Source organism: Gobio gobio (assembly GCF_949357685.1).
Source record: "Gobio gobio genome assembly, chromosome: 23".
In the NCBI taxonomy this organism is placed as follows: Eukaryota; Metazoa; Chordata; class Actinopteri; order Cypriniformes; family Gobionidae; genus Gobio; species Gobio gobio.
Genome location: NC_137119.1, coordinates 33784383 through 33805568, shown reverse-complemented (window position 1 = coordinate 33805568; position 21186 = coordinate 33784383). Strand labels below are relative to the sequence as shown.

Genomic DNA, 21186 nt, shown 5'->3' with positions numbered 1-21186 from the left:
AATGCAGGAAAAACCCTGTAATGTCAACTCAGCATGTTTCCTAAATATCAGCAAACATATGATGGTATTTTTATGCTTTATTACAGTCAAAAACATACATACAGCACCTTTAAGGCCACCTAATATAAAGTGGAACATTGTATATTTCACACCAACCCAACTAAACATGTTTCTCCTTACAATCAATCATAAATGGCAGATCCACTTCAGAAAAGAAACAAATACTGCATGTAAATAAATACAAATCAAGTCCATTTTATAGCAGACTGAGTCTAAGCTGTGAGATACAAGCTTGATGAGAACAAAACCGACAGAATATCTCATTATCCCACCCTGAGACCTGTAGCCCTTTAGCACACGAAACACTCATTTACAGAGTTACACATTACCAGCGCTACCTATTAAACACTCAAACCGTAAGAGGGTGTGGACGTGTGTATTGTGAGTGCGCGCCTGTGGTTCGTGACCTTTAACCTTTCTCTTCTTGATAAAAATGCTGCAGTTGATTAAACCGTGGTCGCTAATTAGCAGAGAAGCCATTCAGTAGACGCCGAGAGAGAAAGTGAGCACGGTGTGCGGTGGAGTGATGGGACACATCTCACTTCATCTGCGTTACCATGGAGCTCCATCCAACATTTCTCATTAAATTAAAAAAGCTCGATCTGAGACGTACAGTAAATGTGTGCGGGCGCGTGTTTGTGTGTGCGCACAAAACGGGCCGGCTTCCCTGTGCGATGTCTTTTGTTTTAACTGCGGTTAAAAAGTTGAGAATGCGTCTTAATGCGTCTTCATATTTACTTCATTCAGATTTGCCCACTAGATCCTCCTACGCTGAGGTGAGAAGGCATGTTCAAGAATAGACTGATGTGCAGAGAAAGTTTCGTAAGATAAAGTTGCAGAGTTTCTGTGGTGGGCGGAAGTCTGGCGGGTCAACAGCAATCATTCCATTATTCTCCTCACGTGAAACTCACAAACTAGTGCACGAGTTTACCAGCCAACGGCTAAAACTAGCACCCTCTTGGTGTGCTGATTGGCGGAAAACTGGCACCTTTGCCATTAATCAGGTTAGCTCCAATTACAGGTGTGATTTAACCAGACTTGACCAGTCAAAAAGCTAATTGGGCTCAGTTGCCTTTGGATCTCGGAGGTAGCCTACGAATCGTTCTCTCATCCCATAATTAATCCGAAACAGGCCAAATGTATCAATCACATATCTAATGGTCCTGTAATTGGTGTGATGCATTCACACACAAAAAAAAAAAAAGAAACAGAAAAATGGATGTAGGGCCAACGGGTCGTGCGGAAGACAACATCCTTCGCCCTCTTTTTTTCAAGCGAGTAGCAAGAAAACAACACGTTTTCAGATGCTGTACAGTTCATTAATCCTAATTAACAGTCACAGAGCTTTGTTAGGCAGTTCTCCACCGGTCTAGCATGCTACCGAGCTAATTAGCGATGCCGAGCACAAACGAGGAGACCCAGAAGCGTGAAGATTCTCATATTCGAAGACAATCCTCTGAGCATCTCAAATTCTATCAATAGCATGCGGCGGTAATGTTGCAATAGGGGGGCCACCGTTGGGAGAAAAGAAGAAAAAAAACACAGGATATTAAAAAAAGAGAAATCCCCTGTGTTTAAGGCGGGTGATAGCTGCGTAGCGCCTGTTCATTCATATTGACATTAAGAACTTCTTTATCTTTTCTCCCCAAAGAAAAGCCCCCTTACAATCTTTCCCACTGAGCACACAATAAAGAATAATATGATTTCTGTTTACAGAGATATCAGGTGGTATTTCGGCATATGCTGGCGGGCGATAGATGCAACAGTATATTACAGCCCAATCTGGCATCTACAAATGTCAAGAGTAAAGCAGGACTCGGAAGAGAATGAGGTGGGGGGGTTGGGGGGGATCCATTCGAGCGTGGAAGTTCGCGCAGACAACTTTGCGGGGCGACCGTCAGTCGTCCACTTCCTCTTTCAGCCAAGAGAGAAGGTTGTCAGAGCGGGAAGATAATGCGATCTTAAGCGAAACATCCAGATGGTGCACCGAGCTCCCAAGGTAAGCCGGCGCAATTTCCAGCTTCTATTGTAACGCTTCGAGCCACCTCTTCCCTCCCACCGCCGTTTGTCTCTGGAAATAAAAAGCTGACCTTTTCCGAAGGGCCGGCGCACAGTTTATAAAAGCTGAAATGGAGGAAGGTGACAGGCGTCTATAAAACAGGAACAGCTACATCACTCACTCACACATCAGAGCAGGAGAAACACCATTTACACACTTCACATGCCGTCCCTCACAGTCTGAAATCAGCCGAGCGCCGAGGACCATGGGTCGGAATAAACCATTTGACTCGATCTTCCCCGCTCCTGCCTCCTGTCAGTAGCATATGGAACTCGCTGCGTTACTATAGCGATATCTATCATGGGTTTGAGTGCCTGCCTTTCATTTTTAATCTTTTAGCATTTATTTACTTCCTTTTAATATCCCTGGTGCTGCTAATGAGTGGAAGGCAGCCAACACAGAACATATGTTCCTGATTAATACTGACACTGCTAAAAAAAAAAAAAGAGAGAGAGAGAGAGAAAGAGAGTATTTAAAGTTAATAAAACTGAGTTTTTGAATTGCAACTTTTTTTCTAAATTATATGATTGATTCTTTAACAGTGAAAAAGAAAAGTAAGGATAATTAAAAATAATTTGAGTTCGTGCTCATTTTAGTGACAACATTTATAATCATAACAGTTCACAATAACACTTTAAGCACAGAATAAAGACGAGGTGAGGATAACATCTGTCACGGTGTCATATCACCTTTCTCTCGGCAGATTCATGTTAACTGTTCTTTAATTAAATTTGATGAAAGTCTCATGAAAATATACTGTAATTGTTACCTGGGAGATTGGATGAAACACGAAGAACACAAATGAGATCTTTCATGACATCTCAGTTGTTTCTAAGCGTGATTAAATGGAGTGCAAATGCTTTTATCATGCTTTTAAGATTTTTCTGCTGAGCTTTCAGAAGAGATCTCAAATCAGTGCTCCGATTTGTCAAGACATCGCAGCCTGCAATCAAAGCAATTTCGATATGAAATCTATCAATTCTTATCAAACTCTTCCAAGAGCAAATGATCTGGGGCCGTATTCACAAAACATTTTATCTTACCACTAAGAGTTCTCCTAAGTTCTTAGCTAAGAGTTTTCTCTTAAATCCTATTCACAAAGCTGCTGAGACCAACTTTTACTAAAGAATAGAGACAAGTCTTAAGCTAAGAGTAAGGGCGGGGTTGACCTCGTTGTTGCTATGGATGAGGTCATCATGCTTACTAACTATGGCCATAGTGATTGGCTGATAGGGGAGGAGTCTCTGTTAGTGATTTAATTATAAAAATATTGTAGAATAGGGATGGAACGATTACCGGTTTTAGGATAAACCACGATAAAATGTACTGACGGTTAGTAATATCGTTTGAAATTGAATTATCATTTAAACCGCGTTTGATTATCACGATTTTGAAAACTCAAAGAAATGGCAGAAAGCAGAGGCTGTAATAGGAGGAAACACTTCAAATCTGCGAACGCAAGCCAAGTGGACTTTGACCTCAGTACTAAAACTACGTCTGGGAAATAATAACGTGAAGCTTGAGCCAAAGACGAACTAACAAGTTCAGACAAGACTAGGGTGACATTTAAGGGATAATAATGTATATTCATTGTACACTTATTACACAGATTTTCTTTACCACATAAATAATTACGGGGACATATTGATTTGAGATTAATGTTTTAAATCTTGCTTTTTTATAAATCCATTTTGTACAGTGTACAAAACAATTGTCCAGACAAGATGATCAGAAGAAGTTATAGTAATAATTATAGTAGTATTAATAGTAAAGCCCTCTGATTTCATTTTCAATACAATCAAAAACAGAGACGCAAGTTGCATTTGAATGAAATGAGAGAGTGCGTCTGTTTTAATGCTTAGCTATAGATCGGTCATTTTAAAGAAGGAAATCCTACAGAATAGAATATTGCTTAAAGTGAATAGAGCTGCTTGTTTTATTTGTTCACTGTAAAAAATTAATCATGTGTCTTGTAATTTTCACCCAAAAAAATTAAGGTGATAATTAAAAATAGTCTGTATATTTTCTTAAGAAAACTGTGGTTCAGTGTTGTATAGAAAATATTGAGAACATTTCCCTATTAAAACCAAGAGATACATTTTCCTAATTTTTTTAAAGGTCCCATGGCATGAAATTTTCATTTTATGAGGTATTTCCACATTAATATGAGTTCCCCTAGCCTGAATATTGTCCCCAAGTGGATAGAAATGTTGATCGGTGTAAACCCGAGTTCTGGCTGTCTCTCTCTGCCTTTGAGAAAATGACAGGCCAGACTAGCCAATCCTGAAGCCTCCTGGTTTGACGTCCAAGCAGGAACGGTTTCCTCCCTTTCCCCCGCCCAGAGAATCTGCCACACCCATGCAAACACTCGAGATCATTAACGTTACTTGTGAACGAGTGAACTGGCAGTTTCTCAGTGTTTGGATGTACAAATGAAAACAGAAGTCTTTCTTCAGTTCCTTCTGATCTGTGATCATTGATTTCTGATGTGTAGCTAATTATTTATTATTCGTGCACACGCTGCGGCTTCTCTCTCTCCCGACAGAACGGTGTTTTCGTGTTTTCTATCTTGTGAGTCAGTGTTTTGTACGTCCTCGTCGCGTCTATCTGTTCTAAAATGTGCATACAGTCTTTTCTGTTTAACATCAGCAGTAACATCTTTAGAGATAAACCTCACACACGCCGAAGCTCGGCCTTCAACATCCCCGACCCCCAGTACTGCATCTGGCCCACAGCGGAGGCACCAAACGCGGTGTGAGATTAAGCAGAAGGGGGGTAAGCGTGAGGGTATCTGGGCTAGGCTAGCCAGCTTTCCCCACAATAAACTGGATTACATTCGATTACTGCTGTTGTGTCTTTGTTTGCGCTGTGTAAGTTACTCAATGCGCATCACTGACGCTATTCATATGATTGGAACATATCTAGAAATACTGCTTTAATCAAACTTACTAACTCGTTCATCTCGCTGTAATGGTACATTGCATGTGTTACAAAGTTGGTAGAATAATGATGAAGAGGACTCGGTGTGACTGGGACTCGTGTTTATTCAGAACTCTCAGATACAAACACAATAAACTCGCGCTGACAGACAACGCTCTCATAACTCAGTAGTTACTATAAATAACTTTGTTAGCAATCGCTCCGTCTCCGTGATGTCCTGTTCGCGAACGAATCATTCTTTTGAATCGGTTCTTTTTAGTGAACCGAACCAGTTCACCAAATCGGACTGAATCGTTCTAAACGGTTCGCGTCTCGAGTCAGCGCTGATCCATAATTTACTAACTTTCTGACATGAGTGACAGCCCCTCTGACTAGAAATAAACTAATAACCTGAAGTATATTCTAGTAACTACAACAGTTCACCCTGAACTGAGACATGCTGAGAGAACTGATGTGAAGTGAACACAGGTCCATCTGTCTCTGGCAGACTCGTGCCTGCTCGTGCCTCGTTAAACCACGCCCCCTCCGCTCATTTAAAATGCAAAGATGTCAGCCAATCACAACAGTGGGCGTTTTTCCTGAAGTCTCACAGCAGACACGCCTCTTGAAGCAGGGCAATCAGCCACAGGGCAAACAGCAGTATAGAAAAAATGCCTTTTATTTCTAAATTATGACATTTTATGATGTAAAAATCATACTAACAATATAAGTACACCTCAGGAAACACTATAAAATAATAGAAAAATGCCATGCCATGGGACCTTTAAGGAAATGTAAGCAATTTTGAGGCTTCAATCGAAGAACCGATTAAGCTGATAAAATTAAGGAAAATAAGGTTACTTATTTATTTTAAGAGAATTAGCTCAATTGTGCAGTTTTATTTAGAGACACCATTGTTAGTTCCCAACATGCTTTGCATATGGCTGGAAATAGAGAGTTAATATTGAAATTAAGTGTTATTTTATGTGTTTTTGAGTGAAGGGAAACATCTGTAAATATTTAATGTTTGGTTATGTTTGACATTTGAAAGAGTTTCTGTTATGTTGAAGTTTTGACCGTTACCATTGTGCAGAAGAGTAGAGCTTATGGTAAGGTTGTGATGTAAATACCTACAAGTATTATTATTATTATGAAGTATGTTTCTTTGTTCAATGAGAAATAACTTTTCTGATGCTAGTGCAATAACAAGTTTGTTTCTGCTTGTGCTAGCAGTAAACAGTCTATGTATAAACAGGTCATTTCCATTTAATATAATTTATAACCTATTTTTTAGAGTCAACTTAAATTAAAAAAGCACTTTCCACTAATAATATTAAATTCATAATGTGCCATAGACTAAATAATTTAGGAATTTTTACTTAATTTATTTTGGTAAATTTCACTAAAAAAACCCAACCTTAAAATCTACTCAAATATAATACGTGTAATATTGTTACCATAATTTTTTTAAGCAGATAGCATGTGATATTTTTTACAGTGTTGTAAAACTTGTTGAAATGTTTTAAGTGTGTCCATCTGTTCTTTTTGAACACTTTCATCTCATTTGAACAAAACCATGATAATATTGTAATCATTTGGGTTACTATAATCATGATATGACATTTTCAGGGTACCATTTTATCATATTCAAATAAAGGTTTTAAAATAACAATGTTGCCATATTCAAATAATGATTTTAAAATAAAAAGTTTACCATATTCAAATAAAGATTTTTAAATAAAATGTTTACCATCTTCAAAAAAAGATTTTAAAAAGTAGGCTAAGTGTCACTGATTTAACAAGTATATGTTCAGCTAATTGTCAGCCTCTTACATGTCTGCATTTCGAGAGATTGCAGAATTCAAGAGACAAATTATGTTTTATAAACAAAGTTCGGGAGGAGCATGATCTAATCAGCTTGAGTATATACAGTATACAGCGTCGACTAACCTACCTCGACAGCTTTCTGCATTCCTCCGCCACCCCGACTCCTCACTCTCGGCCCAGCCGGAGATTCGGGGAAGAACTCTGGGTTTGGGCTAAATTCTGAGCTCGTAGCCCTCGAACCTGTCGGACAGCACCCCAAATAGGCTTATTATACTCTGTCCGATCATTTGTAAGTGTGAACTTGTGAAACAACTGCCACAGGTAATCAGATTACCTCCTCTGGCCAGAGAACTGGCACCCCGACTGAGCCTGGTTTCTCCCAAGGTTTTTTTCTCTCCATTGGCATCTCTCCAAAGTCGCCTTTTGGCTTGCTCAGTTTGGGACACTAAATATTCGACTATATTACTGATCCACCCGCATTGACACTATATGATAACTGAAATGAGCTGGATGACATCACCGCTTTCTCCAGAGTGGCTGTACAGCCGAATCATTCTGTTGAATTATTTTTACACTATTATTTTGAAAAAATCAGCATTGTAAAAAGCGCTATATAAATAAAGGTGACTTGACATTATTTCCTTTTTTAGTTATTTATTGACTTATTTAATAAATAAATGTGTTTGGCATTTTTGTCTTTTTATTATGATAGGACAGTGAGTAGACAGGAAGCGTGATGGAAGTTAGAAAGGGGAGAAATGTCCGCAACAGTCATCAGGATTGTTTGTGATTTGGTCTTAGTGATTTAGGATTCCTCTTGACTACTTCTAACTGATTTAGGAGCTAGTTTTAGCACTAAAATATCAATTATTTTTAAGAGTTTCTCCTAAATCGGCAAGTTAGGAACTACTTTTATCCTTAAGATGTTTTGTGAATACAGCCCCTGATCTTCTGTTTAACACTGAAGTCACTGATGTCTTGACAAACATTTTTTTCTCATTAAATATCCTGTTTCAAATGGAAATATTATAACGGACTTAAAAAGGGGAACGAAAATAGCGAATGCTGTTTCATGTTCACCTTAATGCTACAGGGCAATGCTTTTATAGTGTTAATTATTTAATATGTGTTTAATTTGTATTTCTCCAAAAGAATCTGAGAAGAAACATCAAAGACAACGCCAATACTTGAATTAACATTTTAAATGAGAACACAATTAAATTTCCTGAGCCAAGTATTTTAAACCAGTGTTGTTCTTGTTAACTAAAACTATTAAAATAGTTTTTGTGATTTCAAATAAAGCTGAAATAAAATCAAATAAAACTTGGCAACAAACTGAATTGTAATAAGTTGATAGTAAAATTACAAAAAATATATTAAAAATATATTAAATCTAAAACAAAATATATAAAAAGCAAATAATTTTTTTAAATTTAAAATTACAAAAATAATTAATAAATACTGTAATATTATTTGTTTCATACAGGGGTCCAGCAGCCCTCAGAGAGCCTAAAAAAGATTTTTTTTTTTTTTTAAAGACAACAAAATAAAATAAATAAACAAATAAAATAAAATATTTTTCTGCTGAGGCCCCTGTAATCTGTAATTAATGCAATTTTAATACGAAATTTTGTTTTTGAAACACAACCAAATTAACATATTTAAAAAAAATAAAAATGTAATTACTCTCCAAAAAATGAACATGACAAGTTCCATACATAAAGAAACGTTACATATATCCCAAATTATGGGGATTGTCAAATCTGGGGGTCCTTTAAAAGTTTGAAAAAGCAACCTCTGAGCAATAAGATTTACCTCTGCGGCTCTTATGAAAATATAAAACGAAAAACGATGGTTAGCATTATGTGTGCTGTTCTTTGTAAGTACCTTGTCCAATGAAAACGTTTTGGTGAGGGCGAAACCCCAACCCTGCTCGAAGGCCCTGCGGATCATGGCGGCGCTGGTGGTGGGTGGAGCACTGGCCAGCCCGAACGGGTTGGGGAATGTGATGCCGCACATCTTCACGCCGATGTCCACTGCGTCGATGGGTGAGTAGAAGAGGGGCAGCTGGGGCGGCCCGCTGACCGCCTGTCCGAAGATGGACTGTAACGACAAACAATCACAGCACACGTGTAAGACTTCAATGGGAATTTTCCTACTTTGTGAGGAGGAAAATTGGCCGCATTCACACAGACAAAGCTCTGAATCCCAGCGGAAAGCTCACGGTCGTTCTGAATGCAAGTTTCTGAAGGTTACTCTGGTGTTGCGGTCCGCCACACATGTGGATTTAAGGCTACAATGGTGCGGCGGATCGGTGTGTGATTGCAGAGTGTGTTTGTGTGTAGCATTGTTTATCTCTTCACATCGTGGCACAAAAGCAGCAAATAGCAGTCATACATCAGCTCTCTCTCTAATGAGCCTCACGTTTATCAAACACGTATGATTGCCCTTGTGGTGATGTCACAGCGGCATAATGAACGAGGGGGTGTCAAGTGAAGAGAAAATGAGAGCAGGAACATGACAGCCCACATCCTCCACAGAGAGGCCTCGTCACAGGGAGAGAGAGGAAGCCAGCGAGAGAAACAACTAATGCCGAGGGACGTTCCTGAACCCACTCGGGCCCTGACGGATGTGCTGTAGTTGTCAAACACTTTGTACACCAGATAGATCTTTGGCAGATGATACGCTATTGATTTTTCTTTTTTTCAGAAGCACTTAAGGTAATTAGCGTCTAAGATTAAAGAGCAATATGATTATTTGAGGAATAATTTGCACATCAAAAATGCTGTCATATTCACTCACCCTCATGTCGTCCCAAAACTCTATGACTTTCTTTTTTTCTAAGGAAAGCACAGAGAAAGTCCTGGAGACTGCTAGTTACTTTTAACATGCAATAAAGAAACTGGACCAAAACTATCAAGCATCAAAAAGCACCATAAAATGATCATAAAGGTATTCGATCTGACTTCTAAATGCGATAAACAGACCAACATTTACTTTGCTATTCACTGATGATCTTTCACTTCAGTATCTGTTCACCACAGTGACCGGATCATTGAATCAGTGTGTTGAACTTCAGAACCCGATCAGTCTCATTCATAATGAATCATTCAGAGCAGTTATGTGAACTGAATCAAATGATTACCGGAACAGTTTTGAAGAATGATTCAATGCTCAATGACTCTCATGAACCTCATCACAATATACACTATATTGTTAAAAGTATTGGGACACCCCTCCAAATAATTGAATTCAGGTTTTGCAACTGTTAGTGGTATTATAACAAAGTGGAAGCAATTGGGAACAAAAGCAACTCAACCACGAAGTGGTGGGTCACGTAAAATCACAGAGCGGGGTCAGCGCATGCTGAGGCACACAGTGCGCAGAAGTCGCTAACTTTCTGCAGAATCAATATCTACAGACCTCCAAACTTCGTGTGGACTTCAGATTAGCTCAAGAACGGTGTGTAGAGAGCTTCATGGAATGGGTTTCCATGGCTGAACAGCTGCATCCAAGCATTACATCACCAAGTGCAATGCAAAGCGTCGGATGCAGTGGTGTAAAGCACGCCACCACTGGACTCTAGAGCAGTGGAGACGTTTTCTCTGGAGTGATGATTCACGCTTCTCTGTCTGGCAATCCGATGGACAAGTCTGGGTTTGGCGGTTGCCAGGAGAACGGTACTTGCCTGACTGCATTGTGCCAAGTGTAAAGTTTGGTGGAGGGGTGATTATGGTGTGGGGGTTGTTTTTCAGGGGTTGGGCTTGGCCCCTTAGTTCCAGTGAAAAGGAACTCTTAATGCTTCAGCACAATTTTGGACAATATCATGCTCCCAACTTTGTGGGAACAGTTTGGGGATGGCCCCTTCCTGTTCCAACATGACTGCGCACCAGTGCACAAAGCAAGGTCCATAAAGACATGGATGAGCAAGTTTGGTGTGGAGGAACTTGACTGGCCTGCACAGAGTCCTGACCTCAACCCAATCGAACACCTTTGGGATGAATTAGAGCGGAGACTGCGAGCCAGGCCTTCTCGTCCAACATCAGTGCCTAACCTCACAAATGCGCTTCTAGAAGAATGGAAAAAAACACACTCCTAAACCTTGTGGAAAGCCTTCCCAGAAGAGTTGAAGCTGTTATAGCTGCAAAGGGTGGGCCAACTCCATATTAAACCCTACGGATGAAGAATGGGATAAAGTTCATGCACATGTAAAGGCAGGCATCCCAAAACTTTTTGCAATATAGTGTATATCTGTTGGTCACACAAAGCTATTTTATGACTTCAGAAGACTCTTAATGTGAATGAATGTGAATCACTCTTATTATACATTTATATTGTTTTTTTTTTTGGTAATTTCAACATAAGAAAGAAATTCATATTTCATTCTTAGGTGAGATAAGGCGCTTGTAAATTTTATATAATAAATTTAAAATTAATAAGATATCATAACAGTCCTGACTTAAGACTGTTTTCTCAAATCTATTTGCATACTGAACAGAGTGCAGGCTCCAGAAAAGAAAAACTATAATAAAACAAAAAATGTTTAACTATAACTTATAAACCTTTGAGTCAGACCTGCTGTAAGCTCAGAGAAATTAATCAATTGTATATGATTTTGTAGAAGCCATCAGCCCACATTGTTTCTTATTATTCTTATTTTTTAAATAACCATGTTTGAAAGCAGAATTCCAGGTGGAAAACGACATTATCCATGATTCCACAAAGATTACCGTTAAGTACACAGTCTTACACTTTGTTTTTTGTATGATTTCACTTTTTTTTGTTCAAATTAAAGTTTGTGATGTTGTAATTCATCTCGTAGCTTGGTTCACTGCTTATAACTCTTTGATGAATACTTTTTTTTTTAATTCCTGGGAAAAATTAATATTAAAAATACTTCCGGAACCAAGTGGGCGGGCACACTTTATTGCGATTGGTCATGTATTCCTTGCATGTATTTGACCATCAATAGTCAGCAACAGCAACGCAACAGAACCAAAGCCTAAAAACTAAGCTAACACTACTATTTTTCTATTTGCAAGCACTTTTATTTCCTTCAGGAAACACAAATCTAGTTTATTTTATTGAGAAGCACGTGAAACGTATATAAAAAAAACATGAGTAATATTAAACGCCCATGGACAAGTACATGAACACACCTCAAAGCTCTCAGGTGGGACTTGTTTTGAGCTGATCTGAGAGCTGTTCTTACATTAGTCTTGCAATCTTTCTGCAAATGACTCTATTCGTTCCCTCAGCTGCGGTCCATTACCGTAAAAAACAACAACGCAATCTGTTGCCTTCCCTTGAACACTATACATGGTAATTTCATCAGCAAATAAACAGTTCTCTCTGCTTTGCTCTGGCCACAGACATGGACAGACTATTAACCCCTCGCTGACCCACCACTGCTGGAGAAGAGCTGCACTTAACCGTGAGATTCCCCCATATGGAGGTCAAATACCTTCAGGAGCTTCACCCCTTGTATCCTCGAGTTCTCAACGAGACATTAGACAGACCATTTACATAGAATTTAATGCTATTATGGTAGAGGTCAGATTTCCAATGGCGTCATGATTCTGGTCAAATACAATATGTTTTACACAATGTCAAAAAGTTGTCCATAGTCTTATATATGAATACAAGTGTATGCTATAAATGTTTGTTTTGGTCATTTTTCAGAATCAGAAATAACCTTTTATGCCAAATATGCTTACATATACAAGGAATTTGTCTTGGTGACAGAATGACAGCGACAAAATTAAAATAAGTGATTAAAAATACATATATATTTTAAAAAAAATAGACATACTATAATACAATATATTGTTAGTGTCGAAATTTCATGTGAATAAAAACATAGATCCGCAAATAAGGCTCATGTACCCTAATGGTCTGGTGGATGTACTTTTGATAAGCATCTCAGAGGTTTATTAATAAAAAGAATTCTCATTAAACCAAAGATGTTCATCAGTGATTGTATATCAAGAGCAGGGACTGAAACGCTCATCTGTGTGAAGAATGAGCCACAAGAGAACATTGCTGCCTTCCGCTACTGATAACAGCGGCAACAAACACTCAACATAAAAAACAACACACTTTAGCAACAGATAGCCTCTTATTTAACAAACAAACCAAATTAATACACTGCTTGTCAACTGCAGGGTTGGGGAGTAACAAAATACATGTAACGGCGTTACATCATCAGGATACAAAAAAATGGTAACTGTAATTCGTTACAGTTACATCAAAAAACAAAGTAATCAGAATACGGTTCAATTTTGTAAAAGAAAATGGGAATACTTTCAGGATTACAATGGTTTAATTTAAAACCAAATTAATTCATTTGACATAACGATATAATAAATTAACGATATAATTAAATTCACAGTTAAATACTTTGATATGCTTTTTACCTGACTTTATTTACATGTGACCTTAAAGGAATCCAAAAGTAATCCGATTACATTACTTTCATACAGTGGTGCTTGGATTTATGTTACTTTTTAGTATTTTGTAACTGTAACGGAATACATTTTAAAAGTAACCCTCCCAACTGAGAGGTTTGTATTAGATTCCAAAAAGTGGTGGGGACAATATCGGCCCTGACAAAAAATGGTCCCACCAGCAAATTACGCCTATGGACGTGGATTTAATAAATGACTCATTCAAGAATGTTGTGCAAGTGTCCCGCAACAATGTCCCTGCGGACTTCCCATACTTATATCCAGCGTTTGGCTGATCCTAATAGGCGCTCATTGTCACACTTGTAAACATGACAGCTTTCTTTTTCCATGAAGTGGTTTGGCATTGCGACGGATTTGTTTCCAGGTGGACCGTTAAAGAAAGCGACACGCACGCCTCCAGGAAATCCTGTAGAATTCAACCAATCAGATGGCCAATTTGAAAGTGTTTCCCGTTTTGTGTGCGTGACATCTGAGGCTGAGACTATGCACAATATGACAAGGAGTGTGCACAAGTAAACAAGATCAATTTAAAGTCATCTGTGATAAAAAATAAAAAAAAAGAAGCAAAACACTCACTCATGCACGGCCTCCTTTTGTATCTGCCCATGAGTAAACTGTCATTAAGTCATGCAAACAGTCAGTGTTTTGTCACATATATCTCCATAATTACATAATACATGTCATGGCTCTTTAATTTCTGCCTGGATTCTGATGGTTTTATTGGTGCATGTGTTTGATGGGTTTAGCAGCATGCCCAGCCATGTCTATGCAGGGTCTCAGCCTGCGTACGCGTGTGTGTGTGTTTGACAGGCAGGGGGCCTCTATAAGCCCCTCTCAGGAGCCCAGGCTGATCTGGCAAAGCTAACGGGACAATCCAAAGTGCTCTCTCTCCCTCCCTGACCTCCCTCCTTCACTCTCCACAGTTACTTTGCTAGTAGCAAACTAATTAAGCCGAACAAGCTCGCATCGCCAGTGCCTCTGAGGTGAGATTTACGGAATAATCCTGTGCGGAACAGCGTTCTCGCTGTGTGGCCCCGGCGAGCGGCTCTGCCGCATGAAGCCACAGGAACACCATTGTCCTACCGCCCGCTATAATGCTAATTTATTCCTTATTGTGCTCTGATTACTCATAAACATACTCATATTGAGAGGCTTTTGTATCCAGCGGTGTCACAGCTCACTCTTTGTAGAGCGCATGTAAAGCTCTCATCTACATAATTAATCAGCACTCCAAATCCTCCTTTTCCATTGGGTTTTGTGATCTTAACACGGGACATAATCAGGGCAACATCTGTTTCGGTCTCATCAGCACAAAAGCAAGTGTTTTCAAATGTGAATGTGTCAAGGAAATGAACTTGGGTGTGTGTTTACGGTGCCAGATCTCAAAATATTGTCATTTGGGCAGCTGACATGATATCTCACAGCAGGGACGGCAAATTATTATAAATGGCATTTTCAATAAGTATTACCTAATTATTATGTGCGTAGCTTGTATAACCTCATCTTAAAAGGTTAGTCAGTCAAAAGAAAATACATATTGTCATCTTCTACTCATCCTCATGGCTCTTTCAAATCTTATTTGCACTTAAACATTAAACCTCAAGATGCTTCACAGCAGATTGTACATCAATAATGCCAAATGTCATTGGTTTATATGCGTCTCGTAACCGATTACACCACATTTGAACACAAGCGCTCCAGCAAAAAGAGCTACAGTGTAAAGGAAGATTTTCATATTTTCGTCACACAAAACGTATGGCTTCTAATGACTTGGTTTATAGCAGTGGTATTCAAATGGCGGCGCGAGGTCCAGTTCCGGACCCCGGCTTGGGTCCAACTGGAACATAATTGCGCCATTTTCCGTTTCTACAGATAAAAGTGAGCAGCACGTCAAATCAACAGAGCAGTTTACAGCACAAGTGTTTAGGGCTGTTTATGGTAATGAATTTTCGGAGCTACATCCTCTAATATTTTGATCTACAGCCAAACGCACTTCATTTAAGCCCTTTCCACTCCGTGCACGTTGTTTCTCTCCCCCACTAAAGACGTAAAGCACCACATTAACTCTTTTCCTCGCCATTGACGGAAATTTCAATAATTTGTGAGAAAGCGCTTCCCCACTTTCACTGTTATGCGGTATCTTCTGAAAGAGTACAGAATCAAAACACATACGAAGAAAATGCAGAAACAAGCGATCTCATAAGTAATCATATGCATATGTAAAATAACGCAATGAAATGTAAAATGAAATGGCGACCCATGATGAGCTATAGGACTGTGCAAGCATTAGGGTTGTTGATGGACTCGATCTACTCCACCTATGTTTTGATCATCGTTCTGAATCCAATCTGATTCGGATGTAGTCTAGACAAAAACGTTATGTTCTCGGCTTTTTGCTCAGAATGTTGTTTTTTTATGAAACTTACCCACATTCAAGTGTTGATAAAAACGGGTGTTTTGTTTAAAAGCAGAGGGTCTTTTCTGTCTTTTGATATATTGCATGTTCAAATATTCTTACAAACATTTACATTACATTTACATTTAGTCATTTAGCAGACGCTTTTATCCAAAGCGACTTACAAATGAGGGCAATAGAAGCAGCGAGAGCCGTCGAAGGGCAACAATATCAGCAATATGCAAGTGCTGTAACAAGTCTCAGTTAGTCTAGCACAGAACCGAATTTTTTTATTAATTTGTTTTTTTTTAAATAAATTAGACAGACAGACAATGAATAGAATGATAAGTGCTATTCTCGATCGGTCAGGTGTTGCTGGAAAGATGTGTCTTTAGACGTTTTTTGAAAATGGCCACAGACTCGGCCGCACGAATTGAGATAGGCAGGTCATTCCACCAGGTGGGAACGGTCCAGGAAAAGGTCCGTGACAGCGATTTCATGCCTCGTTCACTGGCAGAACGCAAGTTCCTGGAGGGTGTGTAAGTCTGAACGAGCGAGTTTAGGTATATTGGTGCAGAGCCAGTGGATGTTTTGAAGGCGAGCACCAGTGCCTTGAATTTAATGCGAGCGGCTATTGGTAGCCAGTGCAGACTGATGAGGAGAGGCGTGACATGTGCTCTCTTCGGCTCACCAAAGACCAACCTCGCCGCTGCATTCTGGATCAGTTGCAAGGGTTTGGTAGTGCATGCCGGAAGGCCCGCAAGAAGAGCAAACAAATATTCTGGGTGCCATGACATATTTGTGAAAATGATCAAAAACACTGGCGGTGGCTGGCAACTTTGAAAAAAAACACTGGTGGGGAAAGAGTTAAGCGCTGTAGATGACGGTGGCTATTGTAACAACAGTAGCAGAAAAAAAACGGTGAGCAGCAAAATGGACACTTTTGCTAAAACGCTGCAGAAAACAAGAATGTAGCAGATACAATTATTTTTATCTATAATTTAGTGCATCAAGCGCCTTTTTGACAGCTGACCAATGACAAGCGAGTTGCGAGACCTGACTCGTTTCCATAACAACAAGAAAAATGGAGAAGGTGCCGGCAGATCAACTAAACAGCAGTAGCAGGTCTTCAAACAGACTTTTGTTAAGTCTAAAATATGCCGCAAACTGCGCATCGTCCAACCGGAGCTCCTGGACTAAATTCATTCAAACGTCATTGTGAACCGACATTCTCCTCCCTGTTAACTTCAAAAGCCAACGAAAGAGACATTTTCTCGACATTTTGTATCTCTGCACCGCACAGCACTCTTGTTGCGGCTGTTGTTATAGCAACAAAAGACGCCCTCGGCTGCTATTTAGAACCAAACGCTGCCAGCTTTTATTTTTTACTAAAAAGAACGCTCTTGTCAACTTTTTCTTGTCAAAAAAAGACTAATTGTGAACACAGCCATAGACGTTTTGTTTGTCCCCATACATTTAGCATTATTAATCAGCATATTAAGAGCATTTCATAATAAACAATGTTATAATTTGGAATATTATTTAGAGATGGCAAGGGAAAACAAATACTTTTTTTAATTATTCTTATTATTGAAATTACTAGTTAATATTAGTTGTTTTGTGCTCATGATGAGGGTTTTGATTATTAGATTATGTACGTTGTTTGTTTCTAGTAGTTTATTACTTCGAGAAAATAAAAAAATGGTCAATGTTTTTTTTTAATGGTCAAAATATAAAAATGGTCCATACTTTTCTTAAGAGATAAACCCTGCACCCCCAGTATGTTTTCTCAGTCCCAAGGCCTGTACCATACACATAAGGTGTCTAAATGTAAAAATACTACTAATAATAATATTAGCCTGATAAAACATTTAATCTTCCTTTTTTTATATTCATATCCAGTTACCGAGATACATTTCCTTTTTTTTGTAAATACGTGTAAAAATTCATAAACATCACTGCTTTTGTCTCTCAGGGCCCAATATTCTCATCTTTGATGACTATTGAGTGTTTTGGATTTTTAAGTATTGCCCGGACCTCCATTGGGAAGGACATATAGAGACGGGATCTCTTGGAACTTTAATTGAACACCCCTGGTTTATAGTATCTATGAGTCATATGGATGTCATAGTGCTTTCATGATGGGGTTTATTTGTTCATTTTTGGAGCTTTTGCGGGTATTTTTTCACTATATGGAAAAGAACAGGTCAGTTATTGTGCAAAACATCTCCACAAAGAAAAATAAATGTATTTGGTGCATCACGGGTGACAATTTTCCTTTTTGGGTGAACTGTTCCTTTAAAGGATTAGTTCACTTCAAAATAAAAATGTCCTGATATTTTACTCACCCCGGTCTCATCCAAAATGTTCATGTCTTTCTTTCTTCAGTCGAAAAGAAATTCAGTTTTTTTGAGGAAAACATTCCAGGATTTTTCTTCACAAAATGGTTTTCAATTGCAACCAAAATGTTGAAGGTCCAAATCAATGCAGTTTCAAAGGGCTTTTAAGGGCTTCAGAAACCTTCAACATTTTGGTTGCAATTGAAAACCATTATGTGACGAAAAATCCTGGAATGTTTTCCTCAAAAAAACTTAATTTATTTTCCACTGAAGAAAGAAAGACATGAACATCTTGGATGAGATGGGGGTGAGTAAAATATCCGGAAATTTTCATTTTGAAGTGAACTAATCCGTTAATTTTATTTCTGATGTTCAAATGTCCTATTTGTTCAACTACTCTAGAAAGAAAGAAAAGTACCTGTAAGTATCTGTGTATGTGCCAGGAGGCCTGTTTCCCATCATTGACTGCCTCCACGGTGGTATTGGCCAGACCGGCCACATCGCCCCCAGCGAACACCCACGGCTCACTAGTCTGCATGCTCTCTGGGTCCAGCTCAGGAAGCCCCCATCTGTTTAACCTGATGGGAGCCATGGCCTCGATCACTGCAGAGAGAGAGAACTGATAAAGGAAAGGGTAAATTCATGAGAGGAAAGAGGTAACATGGAAAAAGACCTGCGGAAAAGGAAAAACCTGATAGACTGGAAATGGCAAGAAAATAATATGAAGTCACTGACAAGACAAATGGCGAGAGGTTTTTTTCCCCCACTGGCGTTTCTTTTTCTTTTCGCGAGCTTAATGTAACATCTCCTGGTGCATTTCATTCACTGTTAGTAACGTTAGCAGGAAGATACTCTGTCAAACTGATCTACATTCTGAAATGACCACCCCTCCTCTCTCTTGAACACACACCATCCATCTTCTAAAGGCACGGCTGCTCGACATGGACTGCGTCCTACATTTATCAATGAAGAAAATTCCAAATACAGATCTAAGGACAGGAGGCCCAAGATTTATTGCACATTATGAGGATTACTAAGGACAAATGAAACTCCTCTCTCTCCTTATTCAGTCAAAAAGTCAGCTGCATATCGGACAATGTTACTGAATCACAGATGACACAATGATATCATCCATGGAAAAATTTCATTAATTAATGTGACTTTATACAACCTGAAATGGTAGAAATAAATTATAAATTATTGCAAAGTGTTTAATATAATATAATTAATATAATATAATATAATATAATATAATATAATAAGTATTTAATATAATAAGTATTTAACATAATAAGTATATAATATAATATAATTATAATATAATTATAATATAATATAATATAATATAATATAATATAATATAATATAATATAATATAATATAATATAATATAATATAATATAATATAATATAATATAATATAATATCGAGTCAACTGCCAAGGTATACAAACAAGGGGATTGTAAATCTTCTGGTGGAATGAGTGGTTTATTATTATATTATATTTATTATATTATATTATATTATATTATTATATTATATTATATTATATTATATTATATTATATTATATTATATTATATTATATTATATTATATTATATTATATTATATTATATTATATTATATTATATTATATTATATTATATTAGTGTGTGAAGTCACATCCATGATGATTTCAGATAGACTAGCATTTTTAAATATTAGTTTTCATAAAAAGTCTTGATGCCCTTCAGAGAACATTTGTGTTGTGACCGTGACTGTTTACACAGTATATCAGAATCTTTTATTTCCTGTTTTCCATGATATGTCCCCTTTAATAAGAGACAGCAACAAGAACACACACCGACAATCAGATTTCCCAAACATTAAAAATACGAAATTCCGTATAAACTCCAAACACCAGAGCCCAACCAATACTTCTAAGTAACAATAAATTGACTTTTCCCTCTTCCTCCTCATAACTAAGCTTTCGATTTTCTTGCGGGCGATTAAAGAGACAGACTGAAAGAAGTGATGTTAAGAACAAAGTTGTAATATCCTCCAGTAGGCTGGCAGGTCAGTTCAAAGACAGAGAGGAAGAGAGATTGGCTCCTTCACTTGACACTGTGCCTGGTGTCCTGATCGTCAACACTTTCTCTTGTTCTTCTTCTCTATTATTTTCCACCCTTTATCTCCCTCTAATGTCTAGAGTTCTCTGCAATTGCCTAGACCTCTTCAACAGCCTCACTTATCCTATTTCAACACACACACACTAACAGTGAGTTGTTTTTCTTTCTCTCCTGTCCGCTCTGGAGAGCTAGTAGAGTGTGTCAGGCCTCTCATAGCCCTCAGAGATCATTCTTAAGTAAAGCAGCAACTCGCTCACTCTCTCTCCTCCACACACTCTACCCATGGGCATTCTCCTCACTGACAGATGCAAATTGCAAGGGTCCATTAAGCAGAGGAATCCACACTGGATAAAGAAGAGGACGGGGATTGTGGACCAGCACACTAGGATAGTGGCTGATTCCACCAGAATGACTTCCCATTGGTCTTTGCTGCAATGGCACAAATTTCAGTTAGCAAGTAAGTTAGCGAAACAAACCATTTTTTATTCTTGTTAATCAAATCAAGGAATGCTCTGGGTTAGAATTTAAAGGGATAGTTCACAGAAAAATAAAAATTCTATCATCCTTTACTCACTAGTTCCAAACCTGTATGCTGTGGAACACGAAAGTAGAATTTGTTGAAGAACTGCTCACTTAAAAAAAATTATATTTTTATTTTTTATTTTATTTAAATGTAATTTTTCAATTATTTTATTTTATTATTATTATTATTATTATTATTATTATTATTATGTTGTTTATTTATTTTATTTGGTGTGTTTTGTTATTATTATTATTTTTTATGCTGTTGTTTATTTATTATTTTATTTTATTTCAATGTTTATTTATTTTATAATATTGATATTTTATGTTTTTGTTTTTTATTTATTTATTTGTGTTGTTTTATTATTTTATTTTGTTGTTTTTTATTTTATGTTGTTTGTTTATTCTATGTTGTTGTTTATTTTATTTTATTATTTTTATTTTATTTTATTTAGACTTTTTTATTGTATTGTATTTTATGACAAGCAC

At 37.8% G+C, this 21186-nt stretch overlaps 1 protein-coding gene across 2 annotated transcripts in view; it reads right to left on the bottom strand.

Moving 5' to 3' along the window:
* Positions 1-21186, bottom strand: part of dpyda (dihydropyrimidine dehydrogenase a) — a 307704-nt gene that overhangs the window by 146030 nt on the left and 140488 nt on the right. For both annotated transcript variants that reach the window (XM_079805615.1, XM_079805614.1), the window contains exons 12-13: positions 18485-18669; positions 8753-8968 (exon numbers count right to left, since the gene is read on the bottom strand). In XM_079805615.1, coding sequence (XP_079661741.1) covers positions 8753-8968; positions 18485-18669 — 401 coding nt within the window. The remainder of the gene's footprint in view (positions 1-8752; positions 8969-18484; positions 18670-21186) is intronic.